The 24,773-nt window shown below is 45.0% G+C and overlaps 1 protein-coding gene across 1 annotated transcript in view; it reads left to right on the top strand.

The window, feature by feature from the left end:
• PPP2R2B (protein phosphatase 2 regulatory subunit Bbeta) overlaps positions 1 to 24,773 on the top strand; it is a 478,006-nt gene that overhangs the window by 406,931 nt on the left and 46,302 nt on the right. Inside the window, exon 7 of the mRNA XM_068980314.1 lies at positions 9,978 to 10,142. Within this exon, the coding sequence (XP_068836415.1) occupies positions 9,978 to 10,142 (165 nt within the window). The remainder of the gene's footprint in view (positions 1 to 9,977; positions 10,143 to 24,773) is intronic.

Below are 24,773 nucleotides of genomic sequence, written 5' to 3'. Positions count from 1 at the left end.
GTCTTTATCACCCCCTAACCCCAGTCTCCAGACATGAGACAGAGGATTTCTCTGGGAGAAACCAACTGGATTCGAGGGTGCTTTATTTCTGAATTGGTCTTTATCACCCCTCTTCATCAGCCTCCCTTGTCAACTGAGCAGAGGTCCTTTTGGATTTTGATTCCCTGATCATAACCATAACTTTTGGCTTCTAGTTTCTGTCACTTTAGTACCATGGACAGCAGCCTTCCTTTTAACCCAATAGAATTTTTCTGGGCAGGCTTTGAAGGAAGCTATGGGGCTTCCCAAATTTCTCTGCTGTTGCGGCTTTATCCCATGGCTTAATGCAGTGCCTAGCACCAACTAGGTGCTCAGTATATAGTTGCTAAGGACTGTATCTTTACTTTCACTTGATAAGGATTTATTTAACAAGTTGCATAATGGACTAGGTAGGAGCCCAGGGTCAGCTCCTTAGTCCTATCCACAACTGCACATATCAATCTTAGTCTGACATTTACTGTAAAAGCAGAGCATGCCTTCCGATGGCGCGTCCAGCACATTGGCACGTGTGTACCAGAGCAACCCCTTCCTTGCCATATTAAATGCCACCTTGGTGGATTTTCCCAGGCCTGGTGCCTTGCTTGTGTGGTTGCTGTCCCTCTGCATCTGAAACCAGATCTAGGGCTTTGGGGGACTGGGGATTTCTCTGCCCTTTGAGCCTCATGTTATCAGGAGAAAGGATGAGAAAGCAACTCTGCAGACTTCTTCTGGGGCCCCTTGAACTTCCTTGGAGTTGTGTCACTTAGTATTTGGGAAGGTAGACTCTGGAGTCAGAGTCGCTGGATTTGAATCCAGCATCCTCTCCTAGAAGCTGTGACCTTGACAAGTGTTTTAACATTTCTCTGGCCTTCAATTGCCTCATCAGTTAATGGGGATAATAGAAGGTTATTGTGAGGTTTAAATAAGGTAGTCATTAGAGTACTTAGCTGAGTGCCTGGCACCAAGTGAAGACTATAAACAGTAGCTTTTATTGTAGGGGGCATATTTCAAGTTCCCTATTCTTCTTACCCTGGATCCCATTCTCTCCTAAGAAAAGCATGGGTTAAATGATCTACACCCAGGTGGTGCAGTGGTAAAGAATCTGCCTGCCAGTGTAGGAGACATAAGAAATTGGGTTCGACCCCTGGGCTGGGAAAATCCCCTGGAGGAGGAAATGGAAACCCACTCCAGTATTCTTGCCTGAGGATCCCATAGGCGGAGGAGTCTGGTGGCCTACAGTCCATGGAGTTGCAAAGAGTTGAACACAACTGAGCGACTGAGGATGCATACATCCAGGCCTGGTATCTTGGCCTATTGACCTACTGTGAGTTTTCTGCATCATAAAAAAAAACAAAAAACAAAAAACCTTGCCTAAAGATGACGGCTAAGTCACAAGATTAAATTAAAACCCAGAAAAATGTAAAGATTTTTATTTTATTGGAATATAGCTGATTTACAATGTTGTGTTAGTTTCTGCTGTACACCAAAGCGAATCAGTTATACATATACATATATCTACTCTTTTTAGATTCCATTCACATATAGGTAGTTACAGAGTATTGAATAGAGTTCCCTGCAGATAGCTAATGAGAACTCATCAACATTTCCTGAGCACCTTCGGTGTGCACTGGAGATGCCAAGATGAATAAAAAATCCATCCCTGATATCATAGTCCTGTCATCTACAGGGAGGGTGAATTCAACCAGAGAAGCAAAACCAGTAGGAGAGGGTATATGCAGGTATGGAGAGAGAGAGACAGATTGGCATATTACAGTGAATTAGCCTGACAAACCCAGAGTCTTTAAGGCCAGCAGTCAGGCGCAGAAAGACCACAAGAAGCTGGAACACAAAGGCAGGAGCACACAGGCCACGTTCACATACGGCTGTCAAGATGGAAGAGTGAGAGGGAAGGGAGAGAATCTGTGGTCTCAGCATCTGTTGGGGTCTCTTCCTCAAGGAAGACCTAAACCTTGGTTTAACTGCCTTCCAACGAACTAGTTCAGGCCCACCCAGGATAACCTCCCTTATGATACAGTTAAAGTCAACTGACTGGGGCCTTTAACCAGGTCTGCAGAGTCCATTATAACAGCATGTAGATCACTGTTGGACTGAACACGGGAGAACCTGTACATGTGTGCAGAGTGGCTGCTTTCTCTCTTTTGTCCCTCGGTTCGCCTGAGAGAATGAACCTTGTTACCCCACCACAACCAGAAACATTTTAGAAATGTGCTTCACCAAGTTAACATTTCACAGAGCTTCCAAAGTGAGCATGTGGACAGAGGGAGACAGACACGTAACCACACTAGGGAGGATGAGACTGACAGTTTTTTGGGGGTGGGGGAGGGGTGCCTCTATGAAGTAGCAGGTGCATTACATCATCTCCTATAGTTTTCTTCCTTTCTTTGTTGATAAATTCACAAGTTCAAAGGCATTTAAAATGAAGGTTAGGTAGTAACTGGCCACAGGATTTGAGATTAAAATCTAGGCCTGTTGTTTGTTGTTTAGTTGCTAAGTCATGTCCAACTCTTTGCAACCCCATGGGTGTAGCCTGCCAGGCTCCTCTGTCCATGGGATTTCCCCAGCAAGAACACTGGAGTGGGTTGCCACTTTCTACTCCAGGGGATCTTCCCAACCCAGGGATTGAACATGCCTCTCCTGCATTGGCAGGTGGATTCTTTACCACTGAGTCACTGCCTCACTCTTACATTCCAGGAAAATGCCCTGTATCACAGTATCTTAAGTGTATTCCTAGAGGTACGGTCAAGGTGCTATGGATACATAGGTAGGAAGGATCATGAAAGAAGGGCTGGAACATTTCATACAGAAAGTAACACGTGGATTGGCCTTTGAAGGAAATATTGAGTATTTTCTAATGGAGAAATTTCAAGCTCTGTGTCACATGAATAGGAAAGAGGCTGTGGTTATGGGACTTTCAAGTACCCCCCACCCACAGTTGTAAAGGACATCTTATCCCATGTCTTTTGCAGCTCAACACGCATCTAAAAGCACCTCCTGGGGCACCATGTGTCTCTTTGTCAGCCCTCTCACAGTGAGCCTAGCAATTGGCAAAGCCCTCCATGAGTATTTGCACATTGGCTTTTTTTAAGCTCTTAAGAGAGGAAGATCCCTCGGAGACCTCTCTGGAGATTTTCAGTGTGTTGCCATCAGGCAGCAAGTCCTTTCTGCTGACAAGATCTGGATGGCTTGTAATCACTGCTTTCTATCCAAAGATTAAATTCAGACTTTGGAATAAAGATTTCAGATAAACTCTTGCTCCCTAAAACAGAATCCAGCTCTAATATGCCCAGTTTTCAAGGTCATGATAAGGCTATTCTCCACTTTCAGTATTGGCAGACTTGAAGTGCTATCTGAAAAGCCTCGACTGCTTTTGAACATGGGTGTTTTACCCAGGTAAATCTAGAGTCCAGTCTCTGACTTGACAGGCAGACTGGCCTCCTGCTGGCTCTGCTATCAGTAGTTGGCTTAGAAAGGGGAGGGAAAAAAATCTTCTCAGTATCAGCAAAATTAGCAGAGATAAAGACAGAAGCATATGAGAATATCTTCAAAAACTCACAAACCTAATGCATATAAAAGTTATCTTTGGAAAAAAAGACATGTTTTCTTTGAAAGTCTGGATTATTCAATCCACTGCAAAAACATTTAATAAATAACTTTTTCTCCACTGTCTTATTTGATCATCAAAATTTCTCAGACTAACAGAGTTAACAGAATGATACCCATTCAAAGGCAAAGAAATTGAAATCCTGAGAGAGAGAAAATGACTTTCCCATATCTTGGAGCAAAATAGAGTTGGAAACAAAATGAATTCTAATCTTTTGGCCCCACTTGTTACAATTGCAGTATTTATCACAATATTGTCTTCAGCTTTACCCAGAGATGCGGTTCCTGGTTTCTCAACTGTCTCATAGCTGGTTCTAAGCCAAGGAAACTACTTTATTCACTGTTTGTTTTCTTGGTTTAATAATATGGATTCATTGTAGATATTATAAAATGACCTATAATCTCACCACCTAATTTTGTGTATATACAAGGAATTTACATCACAATTTTAACGCTGGTTAATTCCACAGTAGGGCTCAGAAAAATAAGGAAAATTTTTTAAATTCTTAATTTATCTAGAAAGTCGTATTCTGTTCAATCTACGGTCATACACACACACACACGTGTGCACACATACACACTGCCCATTCACACACATATACTTTCTCCCTTCCCTGTTTTGTCTATTTAACAGTTATTACTACCTAATAAACTCTACATTCTATTTCTTTATCTAGCTTGTTTAGTGACCATGTTCCCTTCTAGAAAGTAGGATCCATGGTTCAGGGGATTTTTTGATCTGCTGTGGTCACAGCTCTAGCTCCTGTGCCTGGAATCTATCCCCAGCAGATTCTTTGTGAATATTTATGAAATACATGAAGGAACAAATGGGTGAACCCAAGCTAGCATTATTAAAGGACAATTTAATACTAGCCTTAAAGTCAAATCCCCCTGTAATATATATTTTCTTCCATTCTGTTCTGTCTCTCTCATTCTTTTTACATGGCTATGATCAGACTGTATATATTTTGTATCTAACTTACCTCACCTAAAATTATACATATGTATGCTGCTAAGTCGCTTCAGTCGTGTCCGACTCTGTGCAACCCCACAGACGGCAGCCCACTAGGCTCCCCTGTCCCTGGGATTCTCCAGGCAAGAACGCTGGAGTGGGTTGCCATTTCCTTCTCCAATGCATGAAAGTGAAAAGTGAAAGGGAAGTCGCTCAGTCATGCCTGACTCTTAGCGACCCCATGGACTGCAGCCTACCAGGCTCCTCCATCCATGGGATTTTCCAGGCAAGAGTATTGGAGTGGGGGTGCCATTGCCTTCTCTGATACATATGTATAATAAGCATTAAAAAAAAATCTTGTCTTTTTCAATCTTAAAATAGTACAACTTCATTCAAAGAAAATGTAGAAATGAAAAAAACTGATAATTGAAAAGAAATTCATAGACCCACCCCAGTAGAAATATCAATGACATTTGGTAGTTTTGCCTTTTAGGCCATCAGTTTCAGAGTATACATTTTAAATGACATTATGGTCACACTATAGATAGAATTTTTCCTTCAAGTTGTTTAACAGACCTGGCATTTCATTGCACAAACAATTTAATGATATCAACCAGAATTTACTCAATCATTTCCCTATTTCTGTGTATTAAGGTTATTGTCAGTCTTTCTCCTTTACAATGTTTCTATATACATTTTTATAGAAAACTTTTCCAAATTTGGGATCAAGGAAATGATTCTTGAATGGTCCCCATCTCCCCTTGAGCATCCTGCCATAACCCTCTTCATCTCCTTACCCCACCGCTGATGTAATTTATGGCCTTGGCTTTTTATTTGTTTGAAGCTGATCCCTTAAGAGGTGACCGCCTAGTGTCTTCAATTATTATTTTAAATGATGCCTTAGGCCATTGCCTGGCACAGCAGTGCCCTCACCTTCCCACCTCCTGCCTTCCAAGCGTAGAGCTCAGCTGCCAAACTGGCTGTGCCCCCTCCCGTCCCCAGCACTGCCCCCAGTCCCAGCAGAGAGGCATATTAACCCCTTTTGTTAGCAGAGGTAATTTGCCTGGGCTCAGCATTAATAAGGAATGCCATAAGCGGTTGGGGTCAGGATGAACAGATCTGTCAAGCCCCAGGGTTAATTTAATAGCAATCTGTTGGCTGTCTGCCTTGTATATTAGCCGTGAATCCATTGCTCTGATTCGCCTTGGCTGTTTAGTTCTTTGGGACAACAGGGAAATAATTTGGATAGAGAGCTCTAAAAGATGAGGAAGAGAAAATTGACTGTCAACATGCATCATTCCATTTCCAAGATAATACAGGGAGCCAGGCATTACTCCCTTCCTTTCTCCTTCCCTCCCAGCATGAAGGGCACACCCACACGTGCCGGAGGTATGTGTCTCCCTTGAGAGCTGTGTAGGAAAAAGATTGACTTTACAGAGAATGCATGTAAAATGCTCTCTTGTCATCCCCACACACCGATGAATTTTTGGAAACTAGAGTCCTCCTAAATGTTTTTAGAACTCGGAAAATCCTCCATCAGTTAACAGTTCAAGAAATCCTTTATCGTGTTTCTGTCTCAACTTACATTTCCTAAAAAAAAAAAAAAAAGAAAAAAAATCACATCAGAGGGTCAGATGCTGGGTCCAAATTCTGGTTCTGAAAAATACAGTGCCCAGAGTGGTGGGCGAATTGAACAAGCACCAGTTCCAAGCAGAATCCCTCTCAGATAAGCCAGGAGAGTTTCAAAAGAGCCAGAATTACATTGCTGGGAAAGGCCGGCTCTGTGGGGGCCATTCATCAGTGAAGAAGGATGGCATGTGGTCAGGAACCAGGCTCTAGAGTCGAACAAACCTGGGTTCAGATCCCAGCTCCACCCGCTACCATCATATAACATTGAGTAACGTACCTCAGTCACTGTTTCCTCTGCTCGAGAACAGGTCTGTTAATAATATTAGCATCATAAGGATGAGGTGAAGATCAAATGAGACAGTGCATGGCACTTGATGAATGTTGGCAACTTTTTATTTTCATATTATCTTCCTTGTTGTCCTTATCATCACAATTACTAAAAAGAGGATTGGAGTCATGGCTTTTCTCCTGAACCCCATAAATTCAGACCCAAAGAAGCACTCTATTTAGTCACAAGGAGGATGCTTGGGTGTAAGGGACGGTGGGCAGGCTTGGAGGTCCAGGATGGATGGTGGGGAAGGAGAGAGGAAGGATCCAGAGGCAGCAGCCCTAAGCACACTCAGTTCTCATGGTGTTCTTAAAGGTGGAGGATGCTCCTGGTTTCATATATATGTTTAAGCACTTCATTTTCACACGTTCTAACTTGCGAGCTTTATTTTTAGGTGAGAAAAAAAGTAACCAATGTAGATGTAGCACCTCCCCTTCCACACAGCCAAGATCCTTTCCAGTTGAGCTTGTTTTTAGAGCTTTACTGATAGAGGTTGAGAAAGCTAACACCAGATTTTCTTGCCCTATTTTGGGAAAAGAGAAACATGCTCACTGGCACAGTGGAGTATAGAGGCTCTTTCTGGAGGGAAATGAAATCTGACAACAGCTGAACACTAACCTCTGCTCACCCCACCCTGTATTGTGGGCAAAGCCCAGGGCATGCATGGGTCAGGGGGCTGGGGAGAACCCCAGAGCTGCAGCTTGGGGCCTTCTTCTGGGGGGAAACAGGCTCCTGTTCCCCAGCACATGATGCTAACTGTGATAATACTTATAACTCTGGGAGCAGTTGAGTTGAAAGGTAGTATTTCATGAGTCCAGGGGACCTACATTCTCCAGAGACACAAGTAATATCTGCATCTGGGTTGCTGAGGGAAATTGTAGCAAAAGGTAATGTTAGTTCAATCTCAAGCTAATTTTAGAAAGAACCCAACAGGATTTATAAGAGATAATTGAAGGAGAAAGAGGCACAACCAGATACACAGCCATTAGTGCATCAAACTACATGCCAGAGCATGGATGATGTTTGCTAATAGATGACTACTTTGTTAGCGCTAATGTGACTAAAAATATCAGTGCATTTACTCATTACTTTTTTAAACTCTAAGGAGGAGATTAGGCCACCAACCTCACAAAAAAACATAGACTTTTATCCATCCCAGTCTAACGGCATTGTCTGTCTCAAGTTATTGCTTGTTGATTCAATGCAGTGTTTTCCAAAATGTGATTCGTAAGTTCCTGGCACACACATAAATGCGTTCATTTTAATTATTAAATGCATTTATTTCAGGTGTGTTATTTAAAATGTAACTAGCTTATTAAACTGATGATTTCATGAATATCGGATTGCTGATTATGAGGCTGAGTAAAGAAAAAAGTAAGTCGATTTAAGTTCACCCATAGAAACAAATGTTAAGTTGAAAAATGCTACCTGGTGATAAACAGGTGGGGCAAAATCACAAATATGGTTCAAAAGTGAGAATCATTTTGGTTCACAGCATCCACATCAAGAGACCTCTTCCTATGCAGGTTCTCAGACAGCAAGCCCTCAGGCACCTTCCTACCTGCACCCAGGTCCCCCACGCTCTCAGTAGGGATGTGAATGGGTCAGCACAAACTCACTCCCACTAAAGGTGTTTGTTTCTATTAGGTCACCATCGTATTGATAGATGAAAGGCCTAATGTTTCATTTCAATACACAGGATATGTTCCTTAAAAATAGAGGTATGATGATTCTTCATCAAAAAGGAAAAATACTCAGGACAAAACAAGGAAAACAATGATAAAACTAAGGGTGTATTACATGGGAGGCCAAAACTATCCTGCTGTACAGTTGGATGGCTTCTTTTTAATACTTGAACTCCCACACAAGCTCTAAAGCAAATCACAGTTTATGGAGATTTGAGATCCTGTATATCTTCAGTAAGAGAAATTTTGCATAATTACTAAAAAGTGCAAATCTTGCACCTGGGATAAAATCCTACCACTGCCACTCTTTAGCCATGTGACTTGGGGCACGTTACTTACATACTCTGCGACTCTGTTTCCACCCTTTAAAAAACAGGGATAAGTAAAGTGTTGATTAGAGAGCTGTTATAAGGATTAAATGAAAGAAAGCACACAACGTGCTTTGCACAGCGATTGACCTTTAGTCAGTGCTCAGTAAATGGTGGCAGCTGTTATTATTATTATTTCCTTGACATATTATTTTTTTATTTTATTGCAGTAAAATTATTTTATAATTTTGTGTTAGTCTCTGCTGTCCAATGAAGTAAATCAGCTATAAGTATACATATATCCCCTCCCTCTTGAGCCTCCTTCCCACCCACCCCCATCCCACCCAGCCAGGTCATCACAGAGCACCAGGCTGAGCTCCCTGTGATGTACGGCAGCTTCCCACTAGCTGTCTGTTTTACACATGGGGTGTATATATGTCAGTGCTTCTCCCAATTTGCCCCCCCCTCCTTCCCTGTGTCCACAAGTCCATTCTGTCTATTTGTGTCTCTATTCCTGCCCTGCTAATAGGCTCATCAGTACTATTTTTCTAGATTCCACATATATACATTAGTATATGATGTTTCCTTTTCTCTTTGTGACTTACTTAACTCTGTATGACAGCCCTAAGTTCATCCACATCTCTACAAATGATCTAATTTCTTTCCCTTTTATGACTGAATCCTATTCCACTGTATATGTGTACCAAATCTTCTTTATCCACTCATCTGTCATTGAACATTTAGGTTGCTTCCATGTCCTGGCTATTGTAAATAGTACTACAGTGAATGTTGGGGTATACATGTCCTGTTAAATTATGATTTTCTCAGGGTATATGCCCAGTAGTGGGACTGCTGGGTCATACGGTAGTTCTGATTTGAGTTTTTTGAAGAACCTCCATAGTGGCTGTCTCAATTTACATTCCCACCTAACAGTTCAGGAAGGTTCCCTTCTCTCCACGCCCTCTCTAAAGATCTAAGGGGTTTTGTGGGAGAAGATTCACAGTCTGCCCTAGATATAATATATCAACCCAGGAGTTTGGTTAAAATTTCAAATATATCAAATTATTTAGGTGTGATGGGACTGGTTTCTTAACCACTGTTGTAAAATGAGACATGAAAGCCCTTGCAGCCTGGCACAGTTTAGCCTGACTGCATGAGCAGGTAGCATTACTGTGGATGGAGCATCTACATGTTATGGGGGATGGAACCCTGATTAGGGCCTGGGGAGACCTGAGGTCTAGTTCTGCCTTTGGCCACTGAACACCCCTGGGCCCCATCTGTGTAGGTCCAGTGATAGCTGCCTGTCTGCTCAGAGTCCTGATGAGGATCCTCCGTGTGTGCTCAATGCTGACCTGTTCCTCTAAATAAAGCGACGATGCTTAGTCACCGCTGAGGCGCCCCTCCCCGTGGTCCCCTCCTTGACTCGTCTGTGCTAGATATCGTGGACATCAAGCCAGCCAACATGGAGGAGCTCACGGAGGTGATCACGGCGGCCGAGTTCCACCCCCACCACTGCAACACCTTCGTGTACAGCAGCAGCAAAGGGACGATCCGGCTGTGTGACATGCGGGCGTCGGCGCTGTGTGACCGGCACACCAAGTGTGAGTAGCCAGCCGCTCTGGGGCTGATGGAGTGGGTGCGCCACCGGCCCCTGACATACAGAAGGAGAAGCAGGAGGGCCTGGGGGGCATTGCTCTCCTTCCCCACCTCAGACACACCAGGAGTAAGAAAACTACACATGTGTTGTCCTGACTCGGGAGTCAGCTCCAAGTCTGGTGTTTGAGTAAAGAGAAAACCTCATGTCGAATCCCACCAACACTGGCTTTGGGCCGTGGAATACAGAGGTGAATAAGACATGAGTCCTGTCATCGTCACATTGTGATATGATCTGAATTACGTTTTAAGATCCCTCTTGCAGCTCTGGGGAAACGAGAACCTGAGGACAAGAAGCAGGGTTGGGAAGACCAGTTAAGAGAGGGTTGTGCTATCAGGCAGGAGACTTGGGTGGCCTGGACAAGGACAGGGTATAGAAGTGGAGAGGAGTGGGTGGGTTCTGGATGGATCTCGGCAGTAGAATGAGCTGGACTTGCTGGACAGTAGGGGAGCCTGCGAATATACAGGCATTGAGAATCGCACCTGGGGACGGTGACTAGGTTCATGCTGTAGTGTGTATTTGGAAGTTGTTGAGAGTAGATCTTAAGAGTTCTCATTGTAAAGAAATTGTAGCTCTGCATGGTGATGGATGCTAACTGAACATAAATATTTGCACTGTATACATTTATCAAGTCCTTATGTTGCATGAAACGAATATACTGTTATATGTCAATTATATCTCAATTTTTTTTAAAAAAAAAGGAGCAGCTGAGGGGCAGGGATTATTAGTTTCGTGGAAAGGGTGAGGCTTTGAGAAGCAGCACCCTAGAAGGCACAGTGGTTCTAGTGGGCACTCGGGAGGGCTTCAGAGAGGGGGGTGGGGTCGAGTTCCCCAGGCTCACAGGCCTAGGGGTCATGCTGGAGTTTTCATGGTGTTGATGGCACACAGTGGCTCCAAACTCATGGGGGCTGAGTGGTTGGCGGCCAAAGGCTAAGACCAATGTAAGCAAGAGAAGCAAGAACCAGGTGTAGTGGACAGGATGGACCTGGGGCTAGGAGAGAGGTTTTCTAGAAAACAAAACGCTTCCTGGAGTAAAGGTGACTGGAGGGCTGCCGTCATCCTTACCCAGGGTCAGGCTAAAGAACGTGCAGCTTCCAAGATGCTCAGGAGCCACAGGATCTGTGTATCTGGCCAGCACCGTCTTCCGGGGCTGCTCTGCCACTGCAGCTTGCCGTGAAGACCTGGGAAGGAAGCCCTCTCTCCCCCACAGCCCCAGTTTTTTCATTTTAACTCCTAGTGACATGAGTGAAATGACGATCATCTGTATGAGGTGTGGCTGGGAGTGGGGTGACTATCTGGATCATTTTGATCATGTCCATGTACTCCTTTGCTGTGAGGAGTATTGCCCAGGGGAGCTGGTCTGACTGGTGTGGTGGGCTGTAGATCGTGTGGATGCTGGAGTCATACAGACCCAGGTCAGAGCCAGGCTAATCTCTTATTAGCCATCTGACTTTGTCCAACTTTCCCTTACCTTTCTGAGCCTGTTTTCTCATACAAAAAATGGGTAAAATAATATCGTCCACCTCATGGGTTTGTTGCAGGGCTTAAATGAGATAATCATTAAGAATTGCTAATGAGATGTGTCATACTAAGTGTATTTGATGCTTCTGGGAGATTTTGATTCAGATGTTCCACATGTCTAGTACTCAGTAGTCGTGTGTAGCTATTATATTGGACGGTGCTGACTTAAGACCGACCTAAGACATTTCCTTCATTGCAGAAGGTTCTCTTGAAGACCACTGATCTGTACTATTGGCTCCTGAGGACGTGGACTTGTTCTGTTTTGTTCCCTGTTGTTTCCCCAGCACCAAAAATAGTACCTGGCTCGTGATAGATGCTTTATCAATGTTTGTTAGTGTCTGTGCTGATATCGATCTTTGAGCCAACAAGGGAGGCTGATATGGCTGGTATCTAAAGAATGACTTGGAGAAGGAACACGTGAAGTTCAGGAGGAATGCGAGAGGCTGATCATAATGGCCATGATAATGGACTTAAATTTTGTTTCAAACTCAATGAACAGCCACTAAAGTAACCAGAGGACTAATCTGACTACAATTATTTTTTTGGAGAAGTTGCTTAGACTGCAGAAGAAGGATGGATGTTGGGTTCTGTCTGGGAGAACAAAGGGACACAAGGAAAGAGGTTAGGAAGATCCTGTAATGAACACAAGGATTTCTTAACAATGCATTGTTAAATTAAGGGCACAGGATTCTTTCTTTGGTGGAGGTGGCTGTCCTATGCATTGTAGAAGGCTTTTCACAACTAAAGATGACTCCAGACATTGTGAAATATCCTGGGGTGAAAATTACTTCTAGCTGAGAACCGCAGATCTAGACTAAAATTTATTGGCAGGTCTTCAACACAATCTTCTTGTATCTGTGATCTGTCCGTTACATATAAGCATTCTGAGGGGTACAATGGAAAGGTAAGACATCTCCCAACACTCAAGCAATGTCAAGTTTGGCTGATGGGGCAAGATGTACCCTGGACACCCAAATGAGTGGTGGAGACAGTTAGGGGCGTGGACATTCATAGGGGCGTGGGACATTGGAGGGAGACCTCAAAGTGGGGAGGCAGAGGCTGAGGAGTCATGTTGAAGCACAGGTAGGATTTGGTTAGGTGAGAAATAGACAGAAGGGTGTTTCTGGCCATGCACACAAGGGCACGGCCTTCAGAGCAAAAACCTGAAGTTAGGAAGTGATGTAGCACCTTTAAAGAGTCTTAGCAAGAAGTGTTAGGCTTGAGTTAAAGAGGAATATGGAGAAAATGAGGTCAAATAGGTATGAAGGTTTGTATCAAGTCAGTAGTTGAATATCAGCATCAAAAGTTTATGCCTCCATTCATTCATTCATTCACTGAGTACCTGCTCTATACCCAGAGTCTGGCTCCTCTGACAGCTAGTCCTTCTTAAACTTCTGCACCAGGTATAGCACTCCCAGAGCCAGACCATGAACCTCGCTGCTGTGAAGGAAGGGCAGTGAAAAGCAATTCAGCCTCTCTGATGTGCTCTGGGTGGCCTGGCCTCTCAGCAAAAACAAAACGCCACACACCTGGCAGAGGCCCAACACCTGAGGGGACATGCTAACCACAGATGATTTTCTTTGAAGTCTTATTTTTCCATCTGAAAATTTCACATAGGTTTTACATTTTATTCCTATAAAATGACTACTTTCCACTTAATTTAATATTTACATTTCTGCTGCTGCTGCTGCTGCTGCTGCTAAGTCGAATCAGTCGTGTCCGACTCTATGTGACCCCACAGACGGCAGCCCACTAGGCTCCCCCGTCCCTGGGATTCTACCCATCCCCAAATTTCAAACAAAATTAACATTTCCAAAAGATGCAACATTTATCTATGGCTTCCTATACTACTTCGTGCACCCTCATATCCTCGTCCTCCTCCTCCCTGACCTCCAAGGATACGTACGTGTGCCCCAGTTTGAGAAGCACAGTGCCTAGTATGCGAAGAGCAATTGGAGATCACTTGGTTGGAGAACAGAGTTATAGAATTTATATTTTATGGAAGATTAACACAGTGGTGGTAGGAAGAAACAGGAGAATTAGAAGGTTGTGCTTTTGTCTCAATACAGTGGAAATTCATAACCTAGATAAGGATGGTAGCTATGGAAATAGAAGAGAAAGAAAAGGGAAAAATAAACATTTTCTTTTAAAATAACTGTGGGGATGTAAAGCAATATTAGAGGTTGGCATTCATCACACATGGATATTATTCAGTATCCTTCCCCTCTAGAGGAAGACATGAACTGAATCTACTGGGTTGACCAAATAATGCATTCAGACTTTTTCATAAGATGTTACAGAAAACCCCAAGTGAACTTTTTAGCTAACCCAATATTTTGCTCATATTGTATCACAAAGGACTGACATACAAACAGGTGCTCAGTAAATATTGATTCCATAAATAAATTCATGCCTGAGGTTGAAATAAATGACATGTGGATTGTGGACTCATAAGAAGACATATGGAAAGAGAGTGAGGGGGTGAGGACCAGTCTGGGACATGGTCCCAGCTGTATGGGAGGTGACATGAGTCGTCTAACTGGGCTTGAAGGGCCACTGACCCAAAGTGGATGGCAGAGATGGCGCAAGAAACCAGGTGTGTTCACAGCCCAGTGTGGCAGACACCAGCCTGGGCTCTGGCATCAGACAGACTCACACAAGGGCTGGATAGTGAGGAGGAAGCTGCCTAGAAGGCTCGGTGAACTGTGAACTCAAGATGGAAAAAGGATAAGGCCTTAGAAAGTTCCAGAATTAGAATGGCTTAGAGCAGAAGCCTCCGAATCAGAACTCAGCTCTGACACTCAGCAGCTGTGTGACCCCCCAAATCAGGTTATTGAATCCCTCTGAATCTCAAGCTCCTCCTTTGAACATAGAGATAACAAAGACTGTCTCATAGGGCTGGTTATTCATGAGGAGCAACTGTCATTGCGTGTCGAACAGCCAAGCCCTGAGTCAGCCACACGGAAGTCAGCAGACATCAGCAGCTGTTACCAAAAGTTACTCCTCCTGTGCGTGCATGCTAAGTCACTTCAGTTGTGTCCGACTCTTTGTGACCCCACGGACTGTAGCCCACCAGGATCCTCTGTCCATGGGATTCTCCAGGCAAGAATACTGGAGTGGGTTGCCATGTCCTTCTCCAGATATTCCTCCTGAGTGCCCCCAATTTGAGGCTGGCGGCTACAAGGAGGTCAAAACTCCAACCCTCCTTCCAGATATAGATATGTAAGCCCCGTTATTCATTTATTTAACTAGTACTTATTGACCACAAACTATATGTGAGGTCCAGTAGTACCTAACTCTGGGACACAGTGATGAGCAAAGCCAGGTCTGCTTTCTTCCTTCTTGGAGCTCAAGGTCAGTATTGGTGAGGGTCTGCAGAGAAATGGAGCCAATAGGAAATATATATCTTTTACACATATATATGTATAATATATATACACACACATACATATGCATATATGTGTGTATGCATGTATTATATATGTGTATATAAATATGAAATAATTGTTAGAAGTATTTGGGTCATGCAATTAGGAAGACCAACAGGTCCCAAGACCTGCAGTGTGCCTGCAGGAGACCCAGAAGAGCTGATGAAGTACTTTTAACGCACAGACTGGCAGGCTCGTGGTCCAAGAAGAGCCAATGTTCCAGTTCAACAGCGAAGGCAGGGAAAAATTGATGTCCATGCCGGAAGGAGTCAGGCAGCAGAATTTTCTCTTACTGGAGGGAGGGTCAGCTTTTTGTTCTATTCGGTTCGTCAGCTGATGGAATAAGGCCCCACCCCCATTAGGAAGGACAATCTGCTTTACCTAGTCTATTAACTTAAATGTTAAATTCACTTAAAAACAACCCTCCAAAAACTGCAGGATTATGTCTGACCAAATATCTGGCCACCCCATTGTCCAGTCAAGTCGATGCATAAGATGAACCATCACACTGTCTGAGGAAGGAAGATGCATTCATCAGAGAATCCCAGATAGATATGACATCACAACTGTAATAAGTGATATGAAAACAGAGGCTTGTGGTACTGGGAAGGGATATAACAAGGACCTTATAACCCAAGGCAGTGACCTCTGAGCTTCTGCCTAAAGATGGAGAAGCTCCCTGAGGAAGATACTGGGGAGAATCATTGAGCCCACACATCCAGGTGTCCCTGGAGGCTGCTCCTCCCTACAGTCTGGGTCACATGCAGCCCTGGAGAAGCAGAACCCAGTGGACAGTCCCTAGAGAGGCCAGAAGCTAGCCGGCCATCTGCAGACCCCTGCCGCATCCTTGCCTCCCCACGCCCCAATCCAAACACCGACAGCACTCTCGGAATTGCCAGCCGCCAGCCTCCTAATCTAATTAAGGAGCGAACGAAATTCATTTTCTTGACTCAGTCCAAAGCGCCGACCTTCCTCGGTGAGCATCTCCCTTTGTTTGGCTGCTGCAGTGGCGGCCCCAGCTCCCGCCAGCTGAGAAAACAAGTTCAATCTGACCTCGCGTCTGACATTTCATATTGATTTTCTCCATCCTCCTCCAACGCCAGCCTTCCGCAGACCATGGTTCAGCCTGGGTGTGCAAACGGAATTGAGACAGTTCATCAGAGTTCAAAATGAAAAGCAACATTGGCTTTCGGAGATGAGCTCTGAGAAGGAGGGTATTTAATAACCGTCGGTGTTTAATCAAAATGCCGAGGAGATTCGTGCTATCAGAGCTGCATATATTAATTTCCATATGTCCCTCACTCTGCATACTCAGCAGGGGTTGGAAAGGATGATTCTCTTCCTCATCTCTCGATTTTTTTTTTTTCTATCGCTCCTGGCAGTAGTGACAAGGGTTGTGTTTGCAGTTTGAGATCCTAATGCCTGAAACAATAGGGTGCTGATGGCAGCAGCAGGGGCTGAGCTGAATTTTCTTTTCCCTTTTAATGTGTGAGTTTTGGGAGTTGGGGCTTCCCTGGTGGCTCAGTGGTAAAGAGTTCACCTTCTAATGTAGGAGACACAGGTTCGATTCCTGAGTCAGGAGGATCTCCTGAAAGAGGAAATGGCAATCCACTCCAGTATTGCTTAGAGAATCCCATGGACAGAGGAGCCTGGCAGGCTACAGTCCATAGGGTTGCAAAGAGGCAGACGCTTAGAAACTAAACAACAATTAGGAGTCGAGTGAAAAAACTGGCCAGATATGGTGAATGACAACCAAGGAAATGAGAGAGACATTAAATTTAAACTCCGTTCCAAGCCCCACAGGAATCTGGTCCCTGCCCACCTTTCCATCCTCAATCCCTTGTAGTCTGACCACAATGGCCTGCTTTCTGCACCTTCAGCACACTCAGCCCTTTCCTGTCTCAGGCCCTTTGCACAGCCTCTCCCCTACCTGAAATGCCCTCCCACAATTCCCTCCCTTGTCTGGACTGCTCTCATTTTTTCGGTCTCTGGGAAAATCCCTCTCAAAGAGGACTTCTCTGTTTCCCCACCTTCACTCTATTTCTACTACATCACGCTACGTTATTTCCTTACATATTTCTTAGTTCTCAGCTACAGGCATTTTTCTCCCTCTGTCTCCCTGACTAGAATGTAGACTTCATAAAGGGATCTGTGCGTGCTATGTCACTTCAGTCCTGTCCAACCCCATGGACTGTAGCCCACAGGCTCCTCTGTCCACAGGATTCTCCAGGCAAGATTACTGGAGTGGTTTACCATGCCCTCCTCCAAGGGAACTTCCTGACCAGGGGATCAGACTTGCCTCTTATTACATCTCTTGCATTGGCAGGCAGATTCTTTGCCACTAGCACCACCTGGGAAGCCCCCATAAAGGCAGGAACTTTATTTCTTTTACCAACCACTGCATTACTAACACTTAGCATAATGCCCAGCTATAAGTGAGGCTTCACTGAGCAACTGTGGTGGAAAGGCAGGCAGGTGGGAAAAGGCAGTTGAAAGAAGGGGTTTTCAGTTATGAGAGTTGTTATAACAGTACCATGGGCTGGGCAACTTAAAAATCAAAATGTAATTGTGTCCCTGTTCTGGAGGCTAGAAGTCGTGGACCAAGGCATCACCAGGGTCCACAAAAGCGTCTCTTCCAGGGCTCTCCCCTTGGCTTGCTACTGACCATCCTCTCCCTGTGTCTTCTTGTCATCTTCTCTCTGCATGTGTCTGGGTCCCAAATGTCCTTCTTATAAGGACACTAGTCATACTGGATTAGGGTCAACCCTCATGACCTCATTTTTTAAATTTAATTACAGCTTTAAAAATCCTACTTCCAAATGTGGTTATATTCTGAAGCCCTGAGGATTAGGACTTCAATGTAAGAATCTGGCAGAGAGGGTACACAATTTGGCCCCTCGTAGAAGACCTGAAAATAATCCAGAGCACAGTCCCTGGGGCTGACAGATCCAGGGGTGGGTTCTGGGCTTGTTCACCACCGGCAGCCTGAGCAGGTTGCCAACGCTGATCCTTTCCTAAAGGTGGTGAGGGTGAAGAGTGGGCATGGACCTGGGGCGCTTGGTGCAACCCCAACCTGTCATGAGCACAGAGTGCTTGTGGCTCTTATTGAACGAGGTGGGGACCAGAGGACAGGGGCAATGAGACCTGTATGTGGAGCCTCTGCACCTCCCCAGGTGTTCTCTGGTGATGATGTCTGGGTACTTTCATGTGGTGTGGAAGCACAATTTCTCTCTGAATAAAGGGGACTTGAACTGATTTTCCTGGAGGAGGGCATGGCCATCCACTCCAGTATTCTGGCCTGGAGAATCCCATGGACAGAGCAGCCTGGTGGGCTACAGTCCATGGGTCTCAAAGAGTTGGACACGACTGAAGCGACTTAACATGCATACAGGCAGGAACTGATTTTAGAGGTGATGAGGTGCTAAGAGGTCTGTTTCCTACTCAAAAATCATGCATAAGCGTCCTGAGTAAGCAGTGTTTAACAGCATATAAGAAAAGCAGAAGCTTAGGTGTATGGGATTGCCAGATACACACCATTGAATATAAAGTAGATTTAAAAAAATAAGCAAGAACCTAAGGTGTGGCACAGGGAACTGTATTTCATATCCTGTAATAATCTATAGCAGAAAAGAATATGAAATATATATATATAACTAAATCACTTTGCTCTACACCTGAAACTAACACAGTATTATAAATCAACTCTACTTCAATTTAAACAAGTCATTTTAAGAAAACTAGCAAGTGGAATCCTCAAATGGGAGTGGGAATTGAGAAAGGGGTTCCATGAAGGGCCATAGAGATGTGACTTGCCAACGACCTTTGGACGCAGTTAAAGATGGAACCTGCAGGGAAAGGCTTATGATAAATGTTAAAGCAGGATGCAGGGTTACAAACCCATCCTGAATTCAGCAGTGTGAAGATAAGGACAAGGGGTTGTTCATGAAAGGGATGATGTCAGGGCACTGAAATGCAGGCAGTTTTTCTATTTTCCAGATTCTCCCCAAGGTTGCAGTTTTACTTCTTTAATTGGAAGAAGCTTGGTGGCTAACCCGAGAGCCTGCTGGGTGCCTCAGCTTCAAGATGGACCAAAGGGATTCCCTCCACACACACCCTGGACAGCACCTGTTTTAGGTCCTTAGGTTGGGCAAGGCAGTGTGGAACCTAGGATGAAGTCTCCTGTCTTAGTCCATTCATGCTGCTGTGATTGAATACCACAGATTGGGTGGCTTAAACAACAGACCTTTGACTCTTGGCTCTGGAGGCTAAGAAGTCCAGGATAAGGCACCAGCAGATTCAGTGTGTGGTGCAGACCCGCTTCTTGGTCCATAGATGGCCATCTTCTTGCTGAGTCCTTGCACAGCAGAAGGATATGAGGTACCTTGGAGTCTCTTTTTCATAAGGGCACTAATCACATTCATGAGAGCTCCATCCTCATGACCTAATCACCTCCCCAACCCCTCTTCAGATACCATCACACTGGGTGTTACATTTCAGTGTAAGAATTTCCTTTTTGTTTTTGTTTTTGTTTTTTTTGGCTGCACCTGATCTTAGTTGTGGCATGAGAGATCTTCATTGCAGCATGTGGGCTCTTAGTTTTGGAATGTGGGATCTAGTTCCCTGACCAGGGATTGCACCTGGGCCCCCTGTATCAGGAGAGCAGGGTCTTAGCCAGTGGACCCTCAGCATACAAATTTAAAGGGCCACAGTCATTCATTCTATAGCATTGCCTAGAAGCACAGCCCAGATCATGTCACCTTTGTTTCTTCCCTTCTGTCAAACTAAACTGAGAGTAAACTCACAGATAGGGCCAAATCAGGGGAGGCAAATCAAAGTGGTATTCACTGTCAGTCGACATCCATGACCTAACTGGGTGATCTTAAACAGGTTCCTTAACCTGTGTCTATATTTGCTCGCCTATAACATATGACTAGTAGCAGCACTTACCTTATTACGGGGCTTATGAGGATTAAATGAGAAGACACCGTGAAGCCTTAGAACAATGCCTGGCCCATGAAAGAGCTCCATGTTAGTTATGGTTGCAAAGGTGATGCTGTCTTATTTCCCTTCCACATGTGTCTACTAAGACCAGGAATGGGGTGGGAAGTAGCCGTGGTCATTATGTAATCATGGCAGCAGGCTTAATCACAGCTAACTTCAGAGGCATTTACAATATTAAGAGAGTAAGCCAAGGTCCTGACAACCCTATGGGGGCCAGATGATTATTGGTCACATTTTATAGATGAGGAAACTAGCTAAGAGAGGAAATGATACTCTTACGGCCACCAGAGAACAAGTGACAACTGGGGTTTGATCCAGACACACACCTCTTAACCAGGACTCTAGAAATCACTTATTCAGCTAAGATTTATTCAACACCTACTCATTCCTGCCTTTAGGGAGCTTTCATTCTAGCAGAAGATATACAAGTATACAAATGAGTGAGGTATTAATAATTTCTGACATTGAAAGAAGCTATAAGAAAATTAAAGGACCGAAGAGTTGCTGGTGCAATGCTATTTCCCTGGGGTGGTGAGGGAAAGTCTTGGAATTGAGGCCTGAATTATCAAAAGGAGCCAAACAGAGAACACCAGAATAGGAAGACCCTGAACAGGAACAACCATGTGTGAGTACATAGAAGGGGAAAGACCTGTGCTTGGAGACTGATGCACTGGGGACCAGTGTGGAGGGTGAGGCTGAAAATGTACACTGTACCCAGAGCATGGGGGAGCCTCATGGGGAGACCAGACTGCTGGATTTCATTCTAGGTGTGACAGAAGCTAATAGACAGCTCTAAGCAGGGAAGTGAATACTCTGTTTATGGTCCTAAAAGAATTCTGAAAAAAGATTGGCAAGCCTTGAAGTGCTGAGACCAGTTAGGAGGCTCACGCCATGATCCAGAAGTAAATGATAGTTGCTGTGACAGGTGATAGGGGTAGTGATGGGGTGATGAGTGGATGCATATAGAATCTACTGAGGTGGTCAGGCTGAGAGGACTTGCTGAGAGGCTGAAAGTGGAGAGGTGACAGAAAGGGAGGATCCTGAGAAAACTTGGGTTTTGCTTGGAGCTGCCAAGGGTATAGTGGTAACATATCCTGATGAGACAGGAAGAAACAGGTTTGACGTGCAAAGACCAAGGGTTCTGTTTTGGATATGTTTAGATTGAGATGCCTGTGATACACCCAGTTAGAGAAGTCTGATAATAGTTGGATACCTGAGTCTGGAAGTCAGGGAAGAGGTCTGGGCTGGAGGATAGAAATGCAGGAGTCATGAGTATCTCGTGGTCTTTAAAGCCCTGTAGGAAAGAGGTGCAGATGCAGAGTCCAGGATGGAGGCCAAGCATTTACCAGTGGGGTCGGGGGAGAAGCGGGCAGCCTCTTATAAGAGACTGAGGGTGAGCTGCTAGGGAGGTAAGAGAAAAACCAAGGAGCAGAGTTGGACGGAGGGAGTGGTAGGCATATAAGCCAAGAGAAGAGAATGATTCCGAAAGATGCTGGGATCAATTGTGTCAGATGCTTCTGAGAGGTCAAGACAGGTGAGAGCAGAGAAGTGAGTATACGATTTGGTCTCTTGGAAATCTCTGGACATTAACTAGTTAATTAAAGTCAAAGCAGCTAGCAGACTGACTGCCTGGCACATAGAAGGTTCCCAGTGCACATCTGCTGGATGAAATCAATGGCTGTGTGAGCACCAGGCTCAGTGTCTGTTGACACAGGACAGGTTCCTTGGTTGCATCTTAATTCTTCATCATTTGGCCAGACCTGCCAGGGATGGGGGAGCTTGGTGGGCTGCCATCTATGGGGTCGCACAGAGTCGGACACGACTGAAGTGACTTAGCAGCAGCAGCAGCCCCATTCATTACCTGCCCTAGAGGTCCCATCCTGTTGTCAGGGAGTGGCTTGTGCTGGGGACTTGCAGGAGGGGAGGCTGGCCTCACAGGGTCTTGAAGGCCAGAGTGAGGAGCCCGGGCTCCTCTAAGCAGCGGTGATGGGCAATCCTATGGCACCTGTCCTCTTGTATTGCTCTACTGGTCACTCTGCTTCCCAGCGTCATTCTATCCTTGCCCCAGGGCCCTTCCACACTGGCAAATAGGCAAATGGCCGCAGAAATTCCCTCCATCAGATAAAATCAAGATGGGCTGGCTGTCCAGGGGTAGTCAGCAGCAGCCCTGCCGTGCACTTAAATCTGCCCATCACGGGCCTGGTGTGCACAGAGTCTGACTTTTCCATGCTGTGGGCAAAAGGTATAAGCACTTTTAGCCTGAAAGTCTGAGATGTGTTAGTGAATAGTGTCATCATTGGAAAAACAACTTGGTTTTCCATGTGAAAGGGGCAAAGTTGGATGCCTAACCTAACAATCTAAATCAGAAATTCCATCTTCCCCACCAAAGATGCATCTAGTGAAAGGGTCTGAGTATTAGCTTTGAGCCCTTCTGTAGTTCAATTAAGTCTCAGAGCAACCAAAGCAGACTGATTTTTAGTAACTCCAGATTACAGATGAAGCACAGAGAGGTAAAGAAACTTACCCCACAGCCTGGATGGGAGGGGGGTTTGGGAGAGAATGGGTACATGTGTATGTATGGCTGAATCCCTTCGCTATTCACCTGAAACTATCAAAACATTGTTCAAAAAAGAAAGAAAGAAACTTGCCCCAGATCACAGTGAAAGACCCAAGATTTGAGCCCACGTCTGTCTGCTTCCCAAATTCTTTTCCTGCGTGTATCTGATAGCAGGAGAAAGAGTGTGATCTTTTTCTAACATCCAGAAGGATAATTCACAGAACTCCATTGCATACAGTTCCCATGGGTTGGATTCCTCAACACAGCAATTTCCGATGGCAGCATAACTCTGCCTTTATGCAGAACATGAAATCCACTGTCTCATTCATCACCTTCATCTACAAACTTAATTGCCGAGTCCTGGCTCTATAGGCCACTGGACCCCTTAATAAACCTATGGCTCATTCCCCTGATCTCTGATGGAATGTGTCCAAAGGCATCAGCCCTGGCTACAGCTGCAATGCATCATCAAACCTCTGAGGTTTGACACAGCTTCTGAAAGGGGTTCAGTATTGACTGGGGGCGTAATTAACAGTGTCTATTTCAGGGGAGTTTGGTTAGGTTAAAACAACAAAACCTTTTATTAAAATGATTTTGCCTGATGACAGGATTACAAACACACACAGACACCCACCCGCCCCCCTCCTGGAGAAAAGCCAGAGCCTTGCTCCAAGCTGCAGAATTCACTGAACCCCGCCCCCCAATCCAGCATCTACCCCATTCAAGCTTAGTGGCAATTAGCAGCAGAGCAGGCAAGGCCCAAGCCTCGCAGTAAAAATAGAATCCCTCCCCTCTTCCTCATTTCCATTTTTGATTAATTTAACCAGTTCTGTCAATTAGTCATCCTGGAGACTCCAGTTGAGTGGATTTTCCTAAGAAAGGGAAAGCTTATTAATTTTGGAGGCAAGTGTCATTCATTAGCAGTTAACACTGTCCCAGGTCCTGCCCTCTTCCCCTCGAGGGGTCTTGGCTAGAAAGGCAGGGGAAGCTGGCACTGGCTCCGGCGCATGGCTGCAGCCCCAGAGACACACAGGACAGGAAAGCTTGGCCTCGAGGTTAGATGTGACTGTGGCTGCTCTATGCTTGGCGTGTCTCAAGGGCACTTGCCTATCATCATTGTTTGTGACAAGCCATCACTGACAAAGCAGTCACAGACACTGGGTGAGCATTTTCAACGTGAAGTTCAAGAGAACCCCTGTCAAGGGAATACCTGGAGAAATTTTCCCCAAGGAGGGCTGCTGGCCAGACAGAGCCTGGGGAGGGCTCTGAGCAGGGCAGGGTGGGTCTTAAAATAGCCCGTCTCTCCCTGCCAGTTGTTGCTGTTCAGTCGCTAAGTTGTATCCGACTCTTTTCAACCCCATGGACTGCAGCACGCCAACTATCTCATCTTCTGTCACCCTCTTCTCCTCCTGCCTTCAGTCTTTCCCAGCATAAGGGTTTTTCCCATGAGCTGGCCCTTCACATCGGGTGGCTAAAGTATTGGAGCTTCAGCTTCAGTATCAGTCCTTCCAATGAATATTTAGGGTTGATTTCCTTTAGGATGGACTAGTATGATCTCGTTGAAGTCCCAAGAGACTCTCAAGAGTCTTCTTGAGACTATTCCACCAGAGAGGATGTCAAAGCTCACCTTTCCTCCTTGTATTTAGTTTCCTGTAGCTGCTGTACTGTAGTTCTGTACGTCAGAAGTCTGACATGGATCTCACTGGCTAAAATCCAGGTGTTGGGAGGGCTGTGTTCCCTTCTGAAGACTCTAGGGGACAATGTTTCTTTGCCTTTTCCACCTTTGTGAGGCCATCTGCACTCCTTGGCTTGTGGTCCCTTTCTCCATCTGAAAGCCGGCAACAGGGGAACACATCCTTCTCATGTCTGTCGCTCTGACTGTCCTCTTCCACCTCCCTCTTCCGCTTATAAGGACCATTGCCATTACACTGGGCCCACACAGGTAATCCAGGCCAATCTCCTTATTTTAAGGTCAGCTGATGAGCAACTTTGATTCCATCTACAGTCTTAATTCCCCTTTACCAAGAAAGGGAACATATTCATGGGTTCTGGAGATTAGGACATGGACATA

The sequence above is a fragment of the Capricornis sumatraensis genome, chromosome 9 (genome assembly GCF_032405125.1).
Source record: "Capricornis sumatraensis isolate serow.1 chromosome 9, serow.2, whole genome shotgun sequence".
NCBI lineage: Eukaryota > Metazoa > Chordata > Mammalia > Artiodactyla > Bovidae > Capricornis > Capricornis sumatraensis.
Note: the sequence above shows the minus strand (reverse complement) of the source record. Positions and strands in the feature narration are given on the sequence as shown.